Here is a 15996-nt window from a genome sequence, read left to right as displayed (position 1 = left end):
TTTCAACAAGTTGTCAAGCTAAAAAGAAAAACTTACCTCTGGAATTCCAGAACCACAGGCATAGGGGGCAAAGACTCTGACGAGGGAGACAGCCAGGAAAGCAAACAATAAAGCCCACAAAATGTAAAGAAAATAATTTAGAATGTAAGCACTTGCACCCTAGAAAAACAATAAGAAAAAAAAACCTACTGTTAGACAAATACAAGAAGCGTCAAGTTTCTGCAGCTTGCTAAGTAAATGAAGGAAGGTGTGGAGAGTTTTCAAAATTGGTCTCAATAACCGTGGTACTGCAGTGCTGTACGGCTGACTCGGTTTCTGCTTTAACACAGTTTATCTTTTTTATGTTATTTACAGTAATGCAATTCAAGCATACAAAAAAACTAATAAAAATATGTACCAAACTATAGACACAACACATGGCAATCACAAAATGTATTTCTAACTCAACTTCAAGTACACGTTGAAGCATTTTGTGGGAGGGGCAGACACAACATTTGGTAAATGTTCAGTAACTGCTCTCATTTTCTGCCAGTTGCCTGTGAGGCAACTAGCAACACATTAACAGAATCACCTGTTGACAAATCCCTATAAACCAAGTGGCTGAAGGTGCAACGTTAGCAGGCAAGAGGGACACACTGAACTTTTCCCCACCTGCACTTCTCCCTATCAAAAAAAAGTTTTTAAAAGCTGTTATTTCTCCAGGGCCGTTTTCACACTGCTTACCAGCCATGGAACATCACGCCGAGCTCCTGGGACGACAGCGTCTTCCTGGCACGAAATTGCGCCAAGAAGGCGCTGTCGTTCCGGGAGCTCGGTGCGATGTTCCATGGCCGGTAAGCAGTGTGAAAATGGCCCAGATAAGGCCCAGAGATTAGAATTCATCCCCACTGGAGAAAACAGTTTAGAAAAGTGGGAAAGTATCAGTGAAGGAAGGGTATCAGCTCTCCCATTCCACCAGTGAAAGCTGTGCCACATGGGCAGGATCTTGGTTGCCATCTTACCCAATTGTGCACCCTAACCTATTTCTGGGCATATATGAACGTGCCAGTCAGATAAATCTTGTATCAGATATTACTCTTCAAACATGACTTCTGGATAGGTAGGCATCATAATCTGTAGCAGCAAAACAAAAACAGGAGTCCAGTGGCACCATTAACAAAGACTTATTCCAGCATAAGCTTTCATGAGTCAGAGAGACATCTGATGAAATTCCTGACCCATGAAAGTTGGATTAAAATTTGTTAGTCTTTAAAGTGCCTCTTTTATTTTGCTCTGGTTATCCTTAGCTTTATGCTGGAAGATCTGTTCAAATCGTAAAAAGGGAATACTATGGTCTCCTGTCTGTCCAATTCTTAATTCTTACCTATTTGTAGAAATAGCGATTGATTGGTTAACTCTTCTGCCCACTCATTTTGACAGCTGGATTTGCTAATCCCAGCAAAAGGAAGAGATGAATGGCATCTCCATTGTTAACATACTGATTCTATGACTAAAATAGTGTATTCTTATTGCTACAGCTGAAGAGCATTAGTTTAATTTCCCCATGCATGTCTTCTCATAGAGCTTTAAATAAGAGCCAGCTATGGCAATAATCATTGCTCCTTTACAGGATGGGCTTTGTTTGCTATCCATGTCCGAATGTGCAATCATTTCAGAAAGGAAAAAGAAGCTGGCAGCGCATAAGAATTTGGGGCTCAGCAGCACCTTTTAGTTCAAGCCTGTTTGCCTTGTAAAGTTAAAATTGTGCTATATTTGGTTCCCTTACTTCCCCCTGAAATCTGAAGAGATAAACTTAGAAGATTTAATTAGAGTGAAAAGTAGGTACCCCACGGAGTGAAGATAGATACACATTTTAAGTGCTTTGAAGTGGTCTGAACGCACATTCTCTGTCTTGAAACCGAATGACTCAAAATGCAGCAAACATAGTTAAATCACTTTTACCGCACTTCAGAGAGTCTTATCTTTACAATTTTATCTTTAATTTTACTGTTTTGCCTAAACAAGCCTAAGAAGGATCATGCCTACATTAGAGGCACAGACCTGAGTTTCACCCAAATCTATTATAATGGCCCTTGCATAAAGTACTTAAATTGTACCATGAGGATTTATTTGTTTATTACAGTTATGCCCCACTATTCCTTCAAACATCTCACACAGCATTCTGTAAGGTAATTTAGACTGAGAAAGTAGGAAAGATCCTGTAATTTGTCAGCAGAAGGTTCTGATGGTCACAGACATTTTCCACATTCCCCCCCCCTGCCCCCCGCAATCTCATGAGTCTAGGTACATTGATTCCCAGTAATGAAGGTCACACAGCTGCCCAGTTCACATATTACTGTAAATGCACATACACCTAGCATGTACATGTACATCTGTTTGTAAGAAAGAGCCAGTGTGCATTACGTATAAAACTAAGGACTGATAAATGGATAAATGTGCCGTTTCAATCACACATTCAGTGGCACATGGAATGGTGGAGGTACAAATTACTTAATGCATTTATTAAAAAAAACAAGTGTATACTATACAAAGATAGTATATCATTCACTATAACTTGTGAACACTGATAGGGACTAAAAGCTATGCCATTCCAGGTGGGGACAGGCTGCAGTGTGAAGGAGGAAGAGAGCAAAATTGTCCTCCCTGTCTCTTTCATCAGCAGAAGTGCACTGATGGGAAAAAAGAGGTGATTTTTGTTTTCCCCCATCCCCATTGAGCCCCCTGATTTGCATGGTTTTTGCCCACATTGGTCCTGTGACACTGGGAACACCTACTTGATTGTCTTTAGGTTCCAGGCCAAAGCATTTTATCTGAAGGTTCCCATTTTTGTTTTATGAATGCTATTTGATGCTGCTGAATACTGTTTTTAAGCTGTATTTATATCTCTAGCAAGCTCCTTGCTTACTTTATTGCTGGTTTTAATAGTGAGGTTGCTTATGCTTGCAGTTTTAAGTTTTTATTATTGTACAGTTTTTACCTTGTGAGCTGCCTGAAGCAGGTCTCAGGAGAAATAGAAAAGAGTCCAGTAGCATCTTTAAGACTAACCAACTTTACCGTAGCATAAGCTTTCGAGAATCACAGTTCTCTTCTTCAGATGCAAGGATGCATCTGAAAAGTTGGTTAGTCTTAAAAGGTGCTACTGGACTCTTTTCTATTTTTGCTACTACAGACGAACACGGCTAACTCCTCTGGATCTGTAGGTCTCAGGAGAGGCAGCATAAACATTTGCTGAACAAATGTTGGTTCATACGGGTCCTACTGCCTCAGGAATCAACTTTACTGGAGTCAGATGGAATTTTTAAGGGGAGTGGAACACAGGAAATACTCTAATCCTTGTGCTCGTGGATCAAAGGATCCAACCCAGTGAGGTGGCTATTACATTTTATCCCGCCCTTCCTCTAAGCAGCTCAGGGCAATGTACGTGGTTTCCTCTTCCTTCGTTTTATATTTACAAATTCTGATGGCACAATTGGCCTATGGTCACCCAGCAACTCACAGCTAAGCAGGGAACCTAAGCCTCCTAGATCCTAGTATAACCCTTTAACCACTACACCATGCCAGTTGCCTCCCTTGGTGGCTGAGTAGGGTTTTTTACATCCAAGCCCAACATTGCCTTTCATAATGGCACACTGGCTGGGCCTTCCCTAAACACAGGACAAAACTGTGGCACAATAGTAACTGGATTGCAGACGTGGGAGTGAGAATTTCTCGTGATCTATCCACTCCCAAAGTACAATGCTGCTCTATGATCTGGTTCAAATTTAGTCTTGAACTGTCAAAGGACCAGGCTAATCTTAAACATTAGTCATGTGAAACAACTCTTTAGAGTCTGTTCTGTACTGGTAATACTACCTTCTATGAAGAATGGAATATAAAAGGAAAATATGGTCTGGGGGATATCTGACTCTTTAAGGTTTTCACATCAAGCATCTGCTTTAATGTCATTTTACAAAAATGATGATAATTAAAACCATTTTGACAGGTGTCAGAATGCATAAGTCCTGTGTGATAAGGAGCTCTGAGCTACTCAAAAGGCTCAAAACCACAGGGGAAAGTTGTGTTGCAAAAATATCCATCTGTATCTACGTCTTCACATTGTCAAATTCCATCAGCTATGACAAGCAGAACTGATCAGACACAGAAAAAAGAAGAGTCTGAACAAATTACATCTCAAACTTTGACTTCTAAGAGTTGTCTGCAAAAGGGGATGTAAGAATTTCTCATTCTTAGTGCTAAGAATGTTTTATAAAAGCCAGGGAAGGATGAAATGATTGGATAGTAGCAATAGGTAAGAAAATGCTAAGCAGGACACTTTTTGTGATAGCTTTTTAGCAGTGCTTTTTTTAGGGGGAAGTTATAGTAAAAGTGTTCATTGTTCACTCATTCAAAGCGAGGGCAGTGATGAGGCCATATTATGCTCATGTTCAATCGTTTTTGGCATCTTCACTAAGCCAAACATGATTTGTTACTTAGCACTGTGATGTCACCTTGTTCACCAGGAAGTCCTTGATTGGCTCCTATTACCATTCCCTGGAATAACCCACTCTTGAATAACACAGAGGCACAGAAGAAACAACCGAAAAAAGAACCAAACAAGGTCAGCATGGAGAGTTTGAGAAGCACACAGCCCCTCTCTCACACACACAGAGAGCGCATACTAGCTTCAACAATGAAATTAAAGCAGTGAAATTTTGGTGTAGTCCTAGCTAAAAAAATTTACTGGAGATAGAAAACATATTGTTAACTTATTGCCATTCTGTATGGGACAAGGTTATAAATAATGCTAAACATTAAAAACCCTCCAGGACATGAGACAAAACCTGCTGCTGTTAGAAATTTGTAAAAGCTGTGAGTAGCCGCTTGTTAGAGCATATTTTTTAAACAGAGAAACATTACTATAAAGTAATCTCATTTTGAGATTACTTGTTCCATATAATGGACTCCTTCATCATGAGAGAAAAATATTGTAATAGAATATAGTTTAATATTTGAAAGGAAGGATTCCTTGATTGTATCTGTTTTATCAGATGTAGATGCTTCTGAAAGTATGAAAGAACCAGAAGGATTTTTACTTTGTAGCTGCTTTTTCCCCTGACAAATATTTTAATTAGTCTCTCGAAGCACCAAACTGAAAAGGATGTAGGTAATATGCCTTCCCTCAATTGTGACCTCTTGTTTGGGATTTAGTTTTGCTAAAGGAAGATTTCCACCATGGAGGCAGGGGTGTCTCCAGATTTATCAGGGGGCTACTGAAAGACAGGAGCATGTTGCTGCCTCATTAGGCCGATGTCATAGATCCAAAGGCCACTGCTGCCTCAAGAGCTGCTCAGTGGTAGTCTGGTGTGGCTCTAGGGGAGGAGGAGACAGGGCGGGGCTGCATCAGTAGCTGGGACAGCTCCCAGCCTATCACAAGAGCTTTCCCCCTTGCAAACTGTCAGCAGCTGACAGTGAGCATGTTTGGCTGACTGCGCAGCCTATAAAAAGGCCCAGAAGGAGACAGATGGGGAGACACCCAGTTTCAGTCCCCAGCCTACACTGGAGAGGGCAGGTTGGCAGAGGGAAGAACAAGGTGCCAGAATCCCCTCTACTCTCAATTCTGTGGGCTTCTGGGCTCAGAAGCAGGACAATGGAGAGACAAAAAAAAAACCCCTCTGACCCTGCATATCCTCAGAAAAAGTATCCCAGTGAAATCTCTAGTACCCCATTCATACAATCATATTCTTACAGCATTGTGTATTTCAGTGTAAACCTATTTGGAATGTAATTATTATGGTGATGCCAGAAAACAAAGCTCTGTCTTCTATACATCAATTTATGTGAATGTGTGCAAATCTCTGCATGTGCTCAGCCAGTAGACCTAGGTCCAATAAGTGGCAAAGCTATATTTCAGAAACTTTGCAACATTTGTTTTGTTTGGAACTAAGCAATCTTGATAAGAAAGCTGATTTTAATAAATAAGAAATATGTTGTGATTTCCTCCTTGTGCAGCAAGCAACAGTAAAATGTTTTTGCTGGATTCCCTTGAGGTTCTGATGGGATATATTTTTAAGAAAAGTTATTGCTACCTAATTAACTGAACAGGAAAGAGCAGTATCAGAATCACGTGACAGTTACATTACAGCTACGCTACTGCCTGCCTACCTCAGACTGATGAACTAGAAGTTCAGACCATTTCTGCCACTGAGGACACTTGTCCCTGTCATCAAAGGTCGTTTCATTAGACGTCCAGCAGCATTGTTCGTGGCTGTACCAGAATGCTGATAAGCAGACACCTTCCTTCAGATCTGTCATCCAGTCCACAGCTAAATCTATAACTCCAGCTAATGTGCCTGAAAAGACAAAAGACTCTGACATAAGGATGGAAAATATACAATTAAGAAAAACAACAGACATTTGAATAAAGGGGATCAAATCACAACCATTCAGAATATGTCCTTACAGGAGCATCCTGTAAATATAACAACAACAACATTTGATTTATATACCGCCATTCAGGACAACTTAATGCCCACTCAGAACGGTTTACAAAGTATGCCATTATTATCCCCACAACAATAATCACACTGTGAGGTAGGTGGGGCTAAGAGAGTGCCAGAGAGCTGTGACTAGCCCAAGGTCACCCAGCTGGCTTCAAGTGGAGGAGTGGGGAATCAAACCCGGCTCTCCAGATTAGAGTCCCGCGCTCTTAACCACTACACCAAACTGGCTCTATGGGTCAGTTTGAAAACAAGGAACTCTCTCTTCTATGTTGAGTCATCCAGTGATGACGAAACGACGTCTTCTGTTTTTCTCTGAAAGCATCAGCAGTTTGCTTAGCCATGCAATTGTCTCATGGTTGTAGAAGAACATATGTCATCCTTAAGAATACATATTAGTGAATCAGAAAGGATCTGGGCAAATAGAAGATAGGAAGTGTTCTTTCTTACCATCTTGTATGCTTTACTGTGCAACGTTTCTTTTCAATACCATCTGTTTTTCCTGGCCCATTGCTGTGAATTTCTAAACAACAGTGACCCTAATCACTCACAAGCAAACATATTCAGTCTGGACAAGAACATGTTTGCGACACAAGCAAACATATTCTTGTCTAGACAGTTCCACGTGCCAATAAAATCAATGAGGTCCAAATTGATGGTGGGGCTACTGAAAACAGGTTTAGTTCCAGGGTTACTGATAAACAAACAAGCAATTTATGTGTCTATTGGGTTCAATACCCCAATCCTAAAATATAGAATGATTAATATATTAGTGAGGGATTCAAAGTTTACTTAAATTGTGCAAACTAAGACGTAATTATTTCTTTAATGTACTTGTATATACTGTGCCAAGACAAGCCAGACTCAAGATTTTTTTAAAAAATCCTTTCCACCTTTTTATTTTTTCCATCTTTTCCCCCTTTCACATGTATAGTACAACAGTGACACCCAGTGGTAATTGATTGCAACTAAGAAGGCAATTACTGGAATAGTTAAATTGTACAATGGTTTACAAAATACATTGAAAACCTTAAACCTTAAACATATGTAGCTGAGAGTAAGCACCACTGAATACATTGGGACTTAATTCTAAGTAAGCATGTATGGGCTTCCAATTATGGGCTTCATGCCCCCAACACATAGAAAATAAGCTATTCTAGCCATAGGTGAAGGAGTTGGTATTCACTTATACAACTTTACAAACAAAATATCAGCATTTAAAAACAAGTTTGCTCTAGATTATATATAGCAGGAAGTTTAATAAATATGTAATTTCTCTTTTCGGGGATTTCTATATTTATGACCTGCAGCTTTAGCAAACACAGCTCATTCCTAAAACATTTTGAAAGTCGTCTTAAACATTTTTGTAACTTACAATAATTATGATCTTGATGTAGACATAATTTAAAGGTGTTTAGCATTCATGTTACTCATCTGATTACATCCTATTCAGCAGTCAATTGTGTCTTTAAAAAAGGACACCAACATTTGACATTGATTTTCATTTGTTTCATTACACAAAATGTTGCAAAATATATGGCCTTTATCATTTGTATCAGTGTCATATGTTTTAATTAAAAGGGTGGAGTATGTGTGTATATAAATCTATACTTCTGGATGTTTTTCTACCATCAGACTGATAGACACCAACCAGCTGACTGATTCTCATTGCTAAATTAAATTATTTTACTGTTTCTCTTGTATCAGAATTTTATTTCCCCTCTTTTTGCTAAGATTACTTTCCTTTTAATTACATCACTTATTCCTTTCAGATAAACTGTGTTTTTTTTTAATTCACCACTTCACATTAAGCCCGCAAAGTTAAATCATCCCAGCACCATGAAAATAAAGGGCCACTTTTTAGCATAGTTTGTATTGTGCAGTAGTCATGCTAAAAACTATTGTCAAAATGCTGAAATGACTTTTCTTTGAAGATCAGCAGGTGGTAATCAGCAAATTCCCTTAAGCCAGTCACCACCTCCCATCCTAACCTACTTCACAAAACTGTTGCAAAAATTAAATGGCATAACTACATACATCGCTTTGAGTTCCTAGAAGGGAAGTTGGGGTTCAAATATGATAGCAACTTGTGGGGGAGAGGGTTAGATGATGAAAAGTGCTGGGCACTTTAGAAATTAACTGGTTTATTATAGTGAGTGCAAGAGACATAAAGCATAAATCAGGATGTTAAAATTTCTGAGAGCCATTTCATATATTTAGGTGGACACATGCAATGTCATCTATTGCAGAATCCATTGGGGAGAAGACACAATTCTTTGATACAGTCTCCATGTCAAGGGATCCCTGAATGTTAGGGTTGCTAGTTCTCCCACTATGTAGGGAGACCTCCCACTAGTAACTCTCTCTTCCCCCCCAACAGTATCCAATCAGGACAAAATGAAGGAAAAATTGAAACAATACACTGAAGAACTATACAAAAGGGATGGAAGGATGACCAATTCCTTTAAAGAAGAATGTTTTGACGAAGAACCTTAAATCTTGGAAAGTGAAATGAAAGCTGCAGTCAAAGGAATTGGAAGAAACAAACCACAAGGAGTAGATGATATACCAATAGAGCTATTTCAAACTATAGGAACTGAGTCCATAAAAATCATTTTGTTGACTATGTCAACATATATGGAAAACTAAACAATGTCCCACAGACTGGAAATGCTCAATCTACATTCTAATTCTGAAAAAAGAGGATGCCAAAAAGTGCAGTAACTATCAGACCATCGCATTAACTTCCCATGAAAATAAAGTGATGCTCAAAATTCTTAAACAAAGACTCTTACCATATATGGAACAAGAAATGCCAGATGTTCAAGCTGGATTCAGAAAAGGAAGAGGCACTAATGATCCCATTAAAATTTACCATGGCTAATGGAGTGTACCAGGGAATTTCAGAAGAATATCAACCTGTGTTCTATAGATTACAGCAAAGCTTTTGACTGTCTGGATCATGGAAAGCTATTGAGGGTGTTAAAAGAAATGGATGTACCACAACATCTGATTGTTTTGATTGTTAGGACTGAACATGAAGAAACAATGTTTTCCAATTGATAAAGGTGTCAGACGAGGATGTATATAGTCTCCCTGTTCAACACATATGCAGAACATGTCATAAAGATTGCTGGATTAGATTTAGAAGCTGGAGTGAAAATTGGTGGAAGGAACATTAACAATTTGAGATATACAGATGACACCACATTACCAGCAGAAAATAATGAAGACCTGAAATAATGAAGAAAGTAGCAAAGCAGGATTACAGTTGACCATCAGGACAAAAAAGTAATGTCTACTGAGGAATAGAAAAAATATTAAAATTGATAATGAAGAAATTGAAATTGTTCAAGATTTTCTATTCCTTGGCTCAATCATCAACTGAAAGGGAGACTGCAAGCAAGAAATCAGAAGGAGATTGAGACTTGGAAGGGCAGCCACGAAGGAACTAGAAAAGATCCTTAAGGATAAGGGTGTGTCATCAGGACCAAGATCAAGATAATCCACACTATGGCATGAATGTGAAAGTTGGACAGTGAAGAATCCTTTTGAAAAATGCTGCTGGATACTGCAGGTGGCCAAAAAGAGGTACTAGATCAAATCAAGCCTGAATTCTCCCTAGAAGCTAAAATGACAAAACTGAGGCTCTGGTCACATCATGAGAAGACCAACTCACTGGAAAAGACAAAATGCTAGGAAAGGTGGAAGGCAGCAGAAAAATAGGAAGATCCAAAATGAGATGGCTGGCCTCAGTAAAAGAAGCCACATCCTCCAGTTTGCAAGATTTGAGCAGGACTGTTAATAATAGGATGCTTTGGAGGTCTTTCATTCATAAGGTTGCCATAAATCAGAAGCTAGTTGACGGCTCATAACGTACCCACACAGGGAAACAGCACCAGAACATGCAGGTGTCAAGAACAAATCCAGTGTATTACAGAGTGTGCTCCCAGTAGCTTTGAGCTATTGGAACCTCACAAGATACTGTCAAGACACTGGCAATAATGTGTTAAGTGTGTTATGTGTGTATATGAAATATTTGCACTGCGATTCTAAATGTACATACTAGAAAGTAAATCCCTCTGAATTTAATGGTGCTTACTTTCATATAATCAAACACAGGATGACGTAACGGTGACTTCTATGTGAGAGACTACCTGACACAACTTTAAAGAATCTATGCACTTAGGAGAAGAATTAATTAGGTCCAGTGATCAGATTTACAGTGACCTTGCTAAGGACCTGCTACTGGTAGCTTAATTGTGCCTCATGTCCTAGCAGTCTCCAACAGTTATTATTTGTGTGTGCTGAAGACTGGTGAGAGGAAAGGGAAAAACTGTAAAAAAGACTAAGGTGAAGTAAGTGGAAATTTCAAGAAATCTCCTTTCCACCCCATTTTCCACCTTCATTTTTTTCACATATTGACCCATATTGTTTAACAGGGGTCTATAGATGGAAAAGACTGAAAACTTAAATAGTGGCAGTTTCATCCTCTGGTGTAAAAGTACAGGTCTCCAATTAGAACAGTATGTCCAAACTGGATAACATGTTAACCATAATCAGATATTTAAAAACTATTCAGGAAATGAGGAAATCTTCCATTTAAGTTTGACCAGGTTGTTAAAATTAAATATTTTCATACTAACCATAAAAGTCTTGAATATAGCAATCTAGCTCAGGTTGATTGATTCCTGCACTCCATTTAGTTCTTTATCAACCTTGTTTCGATTATCAGCAATTATCAGCATATCAGCAATAAAGCGTGTGTTTATCAATAACTGTTCAAGTTATTTTAAATTAAGGAAGAGCCCCATGACTTACCAAGAAAGTCAAATAGCTTCTTAGGGACATATTTTCGTAGAAATGGATATTAGTTGTCAATATTTATCAAAGTCAGCGCTCAGCATGAGATACAGATCCCTCACAGTTCAAATACATATTTATATCCATCTTCTGTCTGCTATTGTGAAATGTTAGGTATCACACCAATAAACACAACAAAAATTAGTGCCTCAAGAGAGAAACTGTTAGAGTCATATAGTTGGAAGGTATCTCCAGGATCATCTAGTCCAACCTTCTGCACAATGCAGGAAATTCACAACTACCTCCCCCACCCAGTGACCCCGGCTCCAAGCCCAGATGGCAAAACACCATCAGGATCCCTAGCCAAATTGGCCTGGGGAAAATTGCTTCCTGACCCCCGTGGCAATCGGCATTACCCTGGGCATGTAAGAAAGGGCCACAAGAACTAAGCACTGATGTAACCCTTCCTGCCCTCCCTCTCATGACCTGCCTAGGTTCACAGAATCAGCATTGCTGTCAGATGGCCAACTAGCCTCTGCTCAAAAACTAAAGGAGAGCCACCACCTCCTAAGGAAGCTTGTTCTACTGAGGGTCAACATGACTTTCTTAAACATACCTGCCAGTAGTCCAATGAGAAGCATCACTACCCATCCTGACCATGCATCCAGTAAACTTTTGATGAATTCCCATATGGACTCCTTACTTTTGTTTGTAATCTGGAAGAAAGATTACTATTTAGCTGAAACATATACACTTGAATAGCCTAGAAGTATAATTTGATTAGCAAAAAATTATGAGTTATGCTTCCATATGCTTTGAGAATTCACACTCCTCTAGGACAGAATGTTGAGGCATGCATGATCATAGATGGTCAGTTCCCTTCAATTCCCTTTCTTCACATAATTATTATAACCACTTTAGTGTCATATCTGCTAGCAGAATCAAGTTGATAGCCAGTTCAATGGGCTGTATGAAGCATTCCTGTTTCACTTACTTTTCTGTGTCTGTCTGTGTCACGTGATTTTTCCCGTAACCAATCAATAGTATGAAAATCTTCATACGTCCCAACATCAGGAAAAGGTTCATCCAAAAAATCCATCAAATTCCCAGAACCGTTCATGTCTCCTGCATTCACCATATTAGGACCTATAACAACGTACAACAATGTTCTGATTTATATATTTCTTCGTGCCTACCGAGCAAGAAGAATGCATGGAATAATCTATCACCAATTTCCCCCCAAGTCCATGAACCTGTCAAGCCAGTGGTTCCAGATAGGACACAAGTGAATTAGCCACTTTAACCTTGTGCTTTCTTTGGGAAATCCAATGAGTCCAGTTTATATTTCAGTGAACAACTTAAATCTCCGTGTCAAAGGATCACTTGATGTAGACTGAATTTAAGTTTGCCAGAGAAATCTCTTGGTTCGACTGAGCTTTTAGTTAGACTGTAGTGAGCCATCCATGTTTGTTATAATGATTTTTAATTACACCTTTTCTTTCCCAGTGGATAGAAAAAGAAGTTGCACCTGTAACGCCTAGGAACTGCTAAGAAGATCAGAGTTCGAGCTGTGCTTAATGGTCGAGACTCCTTTACCAATGTATAATGAAGGTACTTGGATTTTAATGTTTCCTTTGTGGTTTTAACATCATAGTTTTATCGTTTGTTATTTCTATTTTGCTTATGTATTTTATTTGCTTGATCATGATCGCCTTTGGCTGCATGCAATAAATATTCTGGTACTGTAACTGCTAGGACATTTAATGAACAAATACAGGAGAGTATGGGTTGCAGAAATTTGAAAACAGGCATAAATCGGAAACACAGATAAAACATTACTTACGAAGTGTGAGACTCAAGGCACATTTCACACTGTAAGCCAATATAATCAACAGAATGGGGCATTCAATAAACAATACAATAGGGAATGGGTTGCAGAAATTTGAAAACAACCAGAAGTTGGATACAGTGCTGAAAGTGTTAAGAAACAAGATCCTAACTTCCTTAACATTTATACCAGGGTAACAGTGTGGGGCAGACTTGATGGGGGGAATACAGCTTGAGTTTCAGGAGCTGGAAGCAGACACCCTCAACCTCCACCCTTCCCAGGTACCAGCCACCACATTTTCAGGAATTTACCTATCTGGAGGTAGCAACCCTAGACGAGTGTGAAGCACACGAGTCAGCCAAGGCCAAGGCGCACCATGTAGCCAACTGCCCACCCGCACTCAGCTGCCTGCCCACCACCGCCACCTCCTCTGGCTCCCATAGCTGCAGCAGAGAAGCTACGCAGGCGCCTGCCCACCACCACTGCGTTCCACTGCATTCCGGCAGGAAAAAAGCCCTGCTATTTTTATTGTTTAAAGTTTACGGGTTATTTATTTATTTATATCATTTATAGTTCACCTTTCTCACTGAGATTCAAGGAGGATTACATAGTGAGAAATTAGTACAGTCAGTATCAAGGATATTTCCATAATGCCGTAGGTAAATAAATACAAATTTACAGAGACATAGCATTAGCAAGAATCCAATACAGAGTTGAAGAAATGCTGAAACAGAACATAAACAATTCTAGGACTGATATCAGACACCATGAAGCACAGGTAGCTCATAGGAGCACATATTTAAACCAATAGATAGTATGTAAGGCAACATAATGGTGAAGTGCATCCAGCACTGCTGCTAGAAAAGCAAGTAAGCGCATCTGCAAAAAAGGCCTTCTCTCAATTCAGACTAGCCTGGAAGATGGCCCCACACAGTCGATTTGGCCACCAGGATTCATGGCACAGTAACATCGAGACAAGATTACTGTAATGCACTCTCCATAGGCCTCCCCTCAAAATGAACTCTCAGCCTCCAGATGGTGCAGAATGCTGCCGTTCATTTACCATAGACAGATATAGACAGAGCATTCATATTACTCCCATTCTGCCGTCACTCCATTGGCTACCCATCAGTTACCAGGCTCCATTCAAAGTTTTGACTATCACATACAAAGCCCTTCATGGCCTTGGCCCCTCCTAACAGCAGGACTGCCTCTCCTCCTATGCTCTGCCATTGCAGCTTCACTCATCTGAATAGGGCCTTCTGCAGACACCACCCTGCAGTTCTACTGGGTACTGTCTGTTGATGTAGATATGTCCTACTGGAGCATATCTGCAATCCCATACTCTATTGTATTTGTTCATTGAACACCTTAACTGTTGATCACATTGACTTGCACTGTGTAATCCACCATAGGTCTTGGTGAGAAAGATGGACTATAAATAACATATACAAACAAATGAAATAGTACAGGGTTCAGCATTTCTCAGCTTTCTAGTCCTTCATACAGGAAAAAAGAACAAGGGCTCAGCGTCCACTTCCTACATGCTGGCTTGGATCCCACAACTCCATCCCACTGACGGTGGAGCTTTATACCAGAGTCAAGTTCTTTTGCCATTCGTGCAGTTGTAGGACCCAAACTATTTCCTTTTTCTTTTCATTGAAGGCCGATCTCTGTTCCTTCCCCTCCCCATTTTTGTTTTCCTTGTTTAAAGGAACAAATAGAATTTTCTCCAGCAGCAAAAAGAGTCCCTGTTGCAGGAAGACACTCCCTCCTCATTAGTTTTTAACAGCTGTCATACTGGTATTAAAGAAATGGAGCTAGTCAATAGCATCACATCAAAGGAAGCCGCTACTATAAGTGTGCATAATGGGAAAAAATGATCCAAAATTACAGGCCTAATGCTATTAATTAACTCTGTTGGTAGAAGAGGAAATGAGACCAATGTTCTTGAGTGTATCTCCCCATCACCACCACCAATCAGGTCCTCGCAAGGGGAGACCCTTCCCTTCCCTGCCTATAAGCTTTGAAAATGTTTGGAAGGCTGCAATTTGAAAGAAATTTCCCTGGGAGTAAGCACTATTGAATAACATGGGACTTACATCTGAGTAGACCTGTTAGGCTTACTCCCCTCCCCCAACCTGTGAGCCATTCAACTACGCTGCCCTTTCAAAAACAATCCCTCCTGCTCCCACAGCAAAAGGAAATCATATGGGGAAAACATAGGTCTTGGGGGGGGCGGGTGGAGTGTCAGCAAATCATTTTGCCTGCCTGCCTGCCTGCCCGCCCTTGGGCAATGGAGAAGATTGGCATAACTGTGTTTGTTCCACATCTGGGAATCTGCTTCTTTTTTAAACCAACAATTTCAGCAGGTCTGGCAAGTCTCTCTCATTGCTCCCCCCCACCCCACACACACACCTTTTCCTTAGCACTGGTAGCAGCCTCCAGGTTCCTGACTAGAATGCTTCTTTTCCTTTGAGCTCTGGCATACTGTCATTCTTTTTAAACCTAAGGACCCCATTTGTTAGTCTGTACTCGAGGATAGAACTGTACTGTACTGTAGGATAGAAGCTGTGCTGGAAGTTTGGACGTATCTAGTCAATCCAGTCTAGCCAGGGTTCAATTACCTGGAAACTGATTAGAGTTAAAAGACCTGATCTAAATACTTGCTGCAATGCTGGCGGCCAGAGCTCCAAACTATTCGAAGAAACAGATCTTTGCATGGGCAGCCATTATTTGCTCCGTACAGCCAAATACTTCAAGGCACACTTTCCAACAGGATGTGTCAGTGCTGTGCTGACATACTGCTTCAGTCTGAGTGAATAATGAGAACATTTTTGATGCAATGATTAAAACTGCTTATACAGGAATGCACTTTCAAGTCAACTG

The 15996-nt window shown here is 40.0% G+C and overlaps 1 protein-coding gene across 2 annotated transcripts in view; it reads right to left on the bottom strand.

Annotated features, from left to right (window-relative positions):
- Window positions 1-15996, bottom strand: part of CLCN4 (chloride voltage-gated channel 4) — a 47762-nt gene that overhangs the window by 30994 nt on the left and 772 nt on the right. The window contains exons 1-5 of one of the 2 annotated variants that reach the window (XM_054973910.1): window positions 15928-15947; window positions 12274-12418; window positions 11896-11995; window positions 6142-6329; window positions 37-159 (exon numbers count right to left, since the gene is read on the bottom strand). In XM_054973910.1, coding sequence (XP_054829885.1) covers window positions 37-159; window positions 6142-6329; window positions 11896-11995; window positions 12274-12417 — 555 coding nt within the window. In that variant the 5' untranslated portion in view covers window position 12418; window positions 15928-15947. Of the gene's footprint in view, window positions 1-36; window positions 160-6141; window positions 6330-11895; window positions 11996-12273; window positions 12426-15927; window positions 15948-15996 lie in introns of those variants that run through there. The other variant, XM_054973909.1, reaches the window with a different exon arrangement.

Source organism: Eublepharis macularius, chromosome 3 (assembly GCF_028583425.1).
Source record: "Eublepharis macularius isolate TG4126 chromosome 3, MPM_Emac_v1.0, whole genome shotgun sequence".
Taxonomy (NCBI): Eukaryota; Metazoa; Chordata; class Lepidosauria; order Squamata; family Eublepharidae; genus Eublepharis; species Eublepharis macularius.
This window is presented reverse-complemented; position numbering and strand designations above follow the sequence as displayed.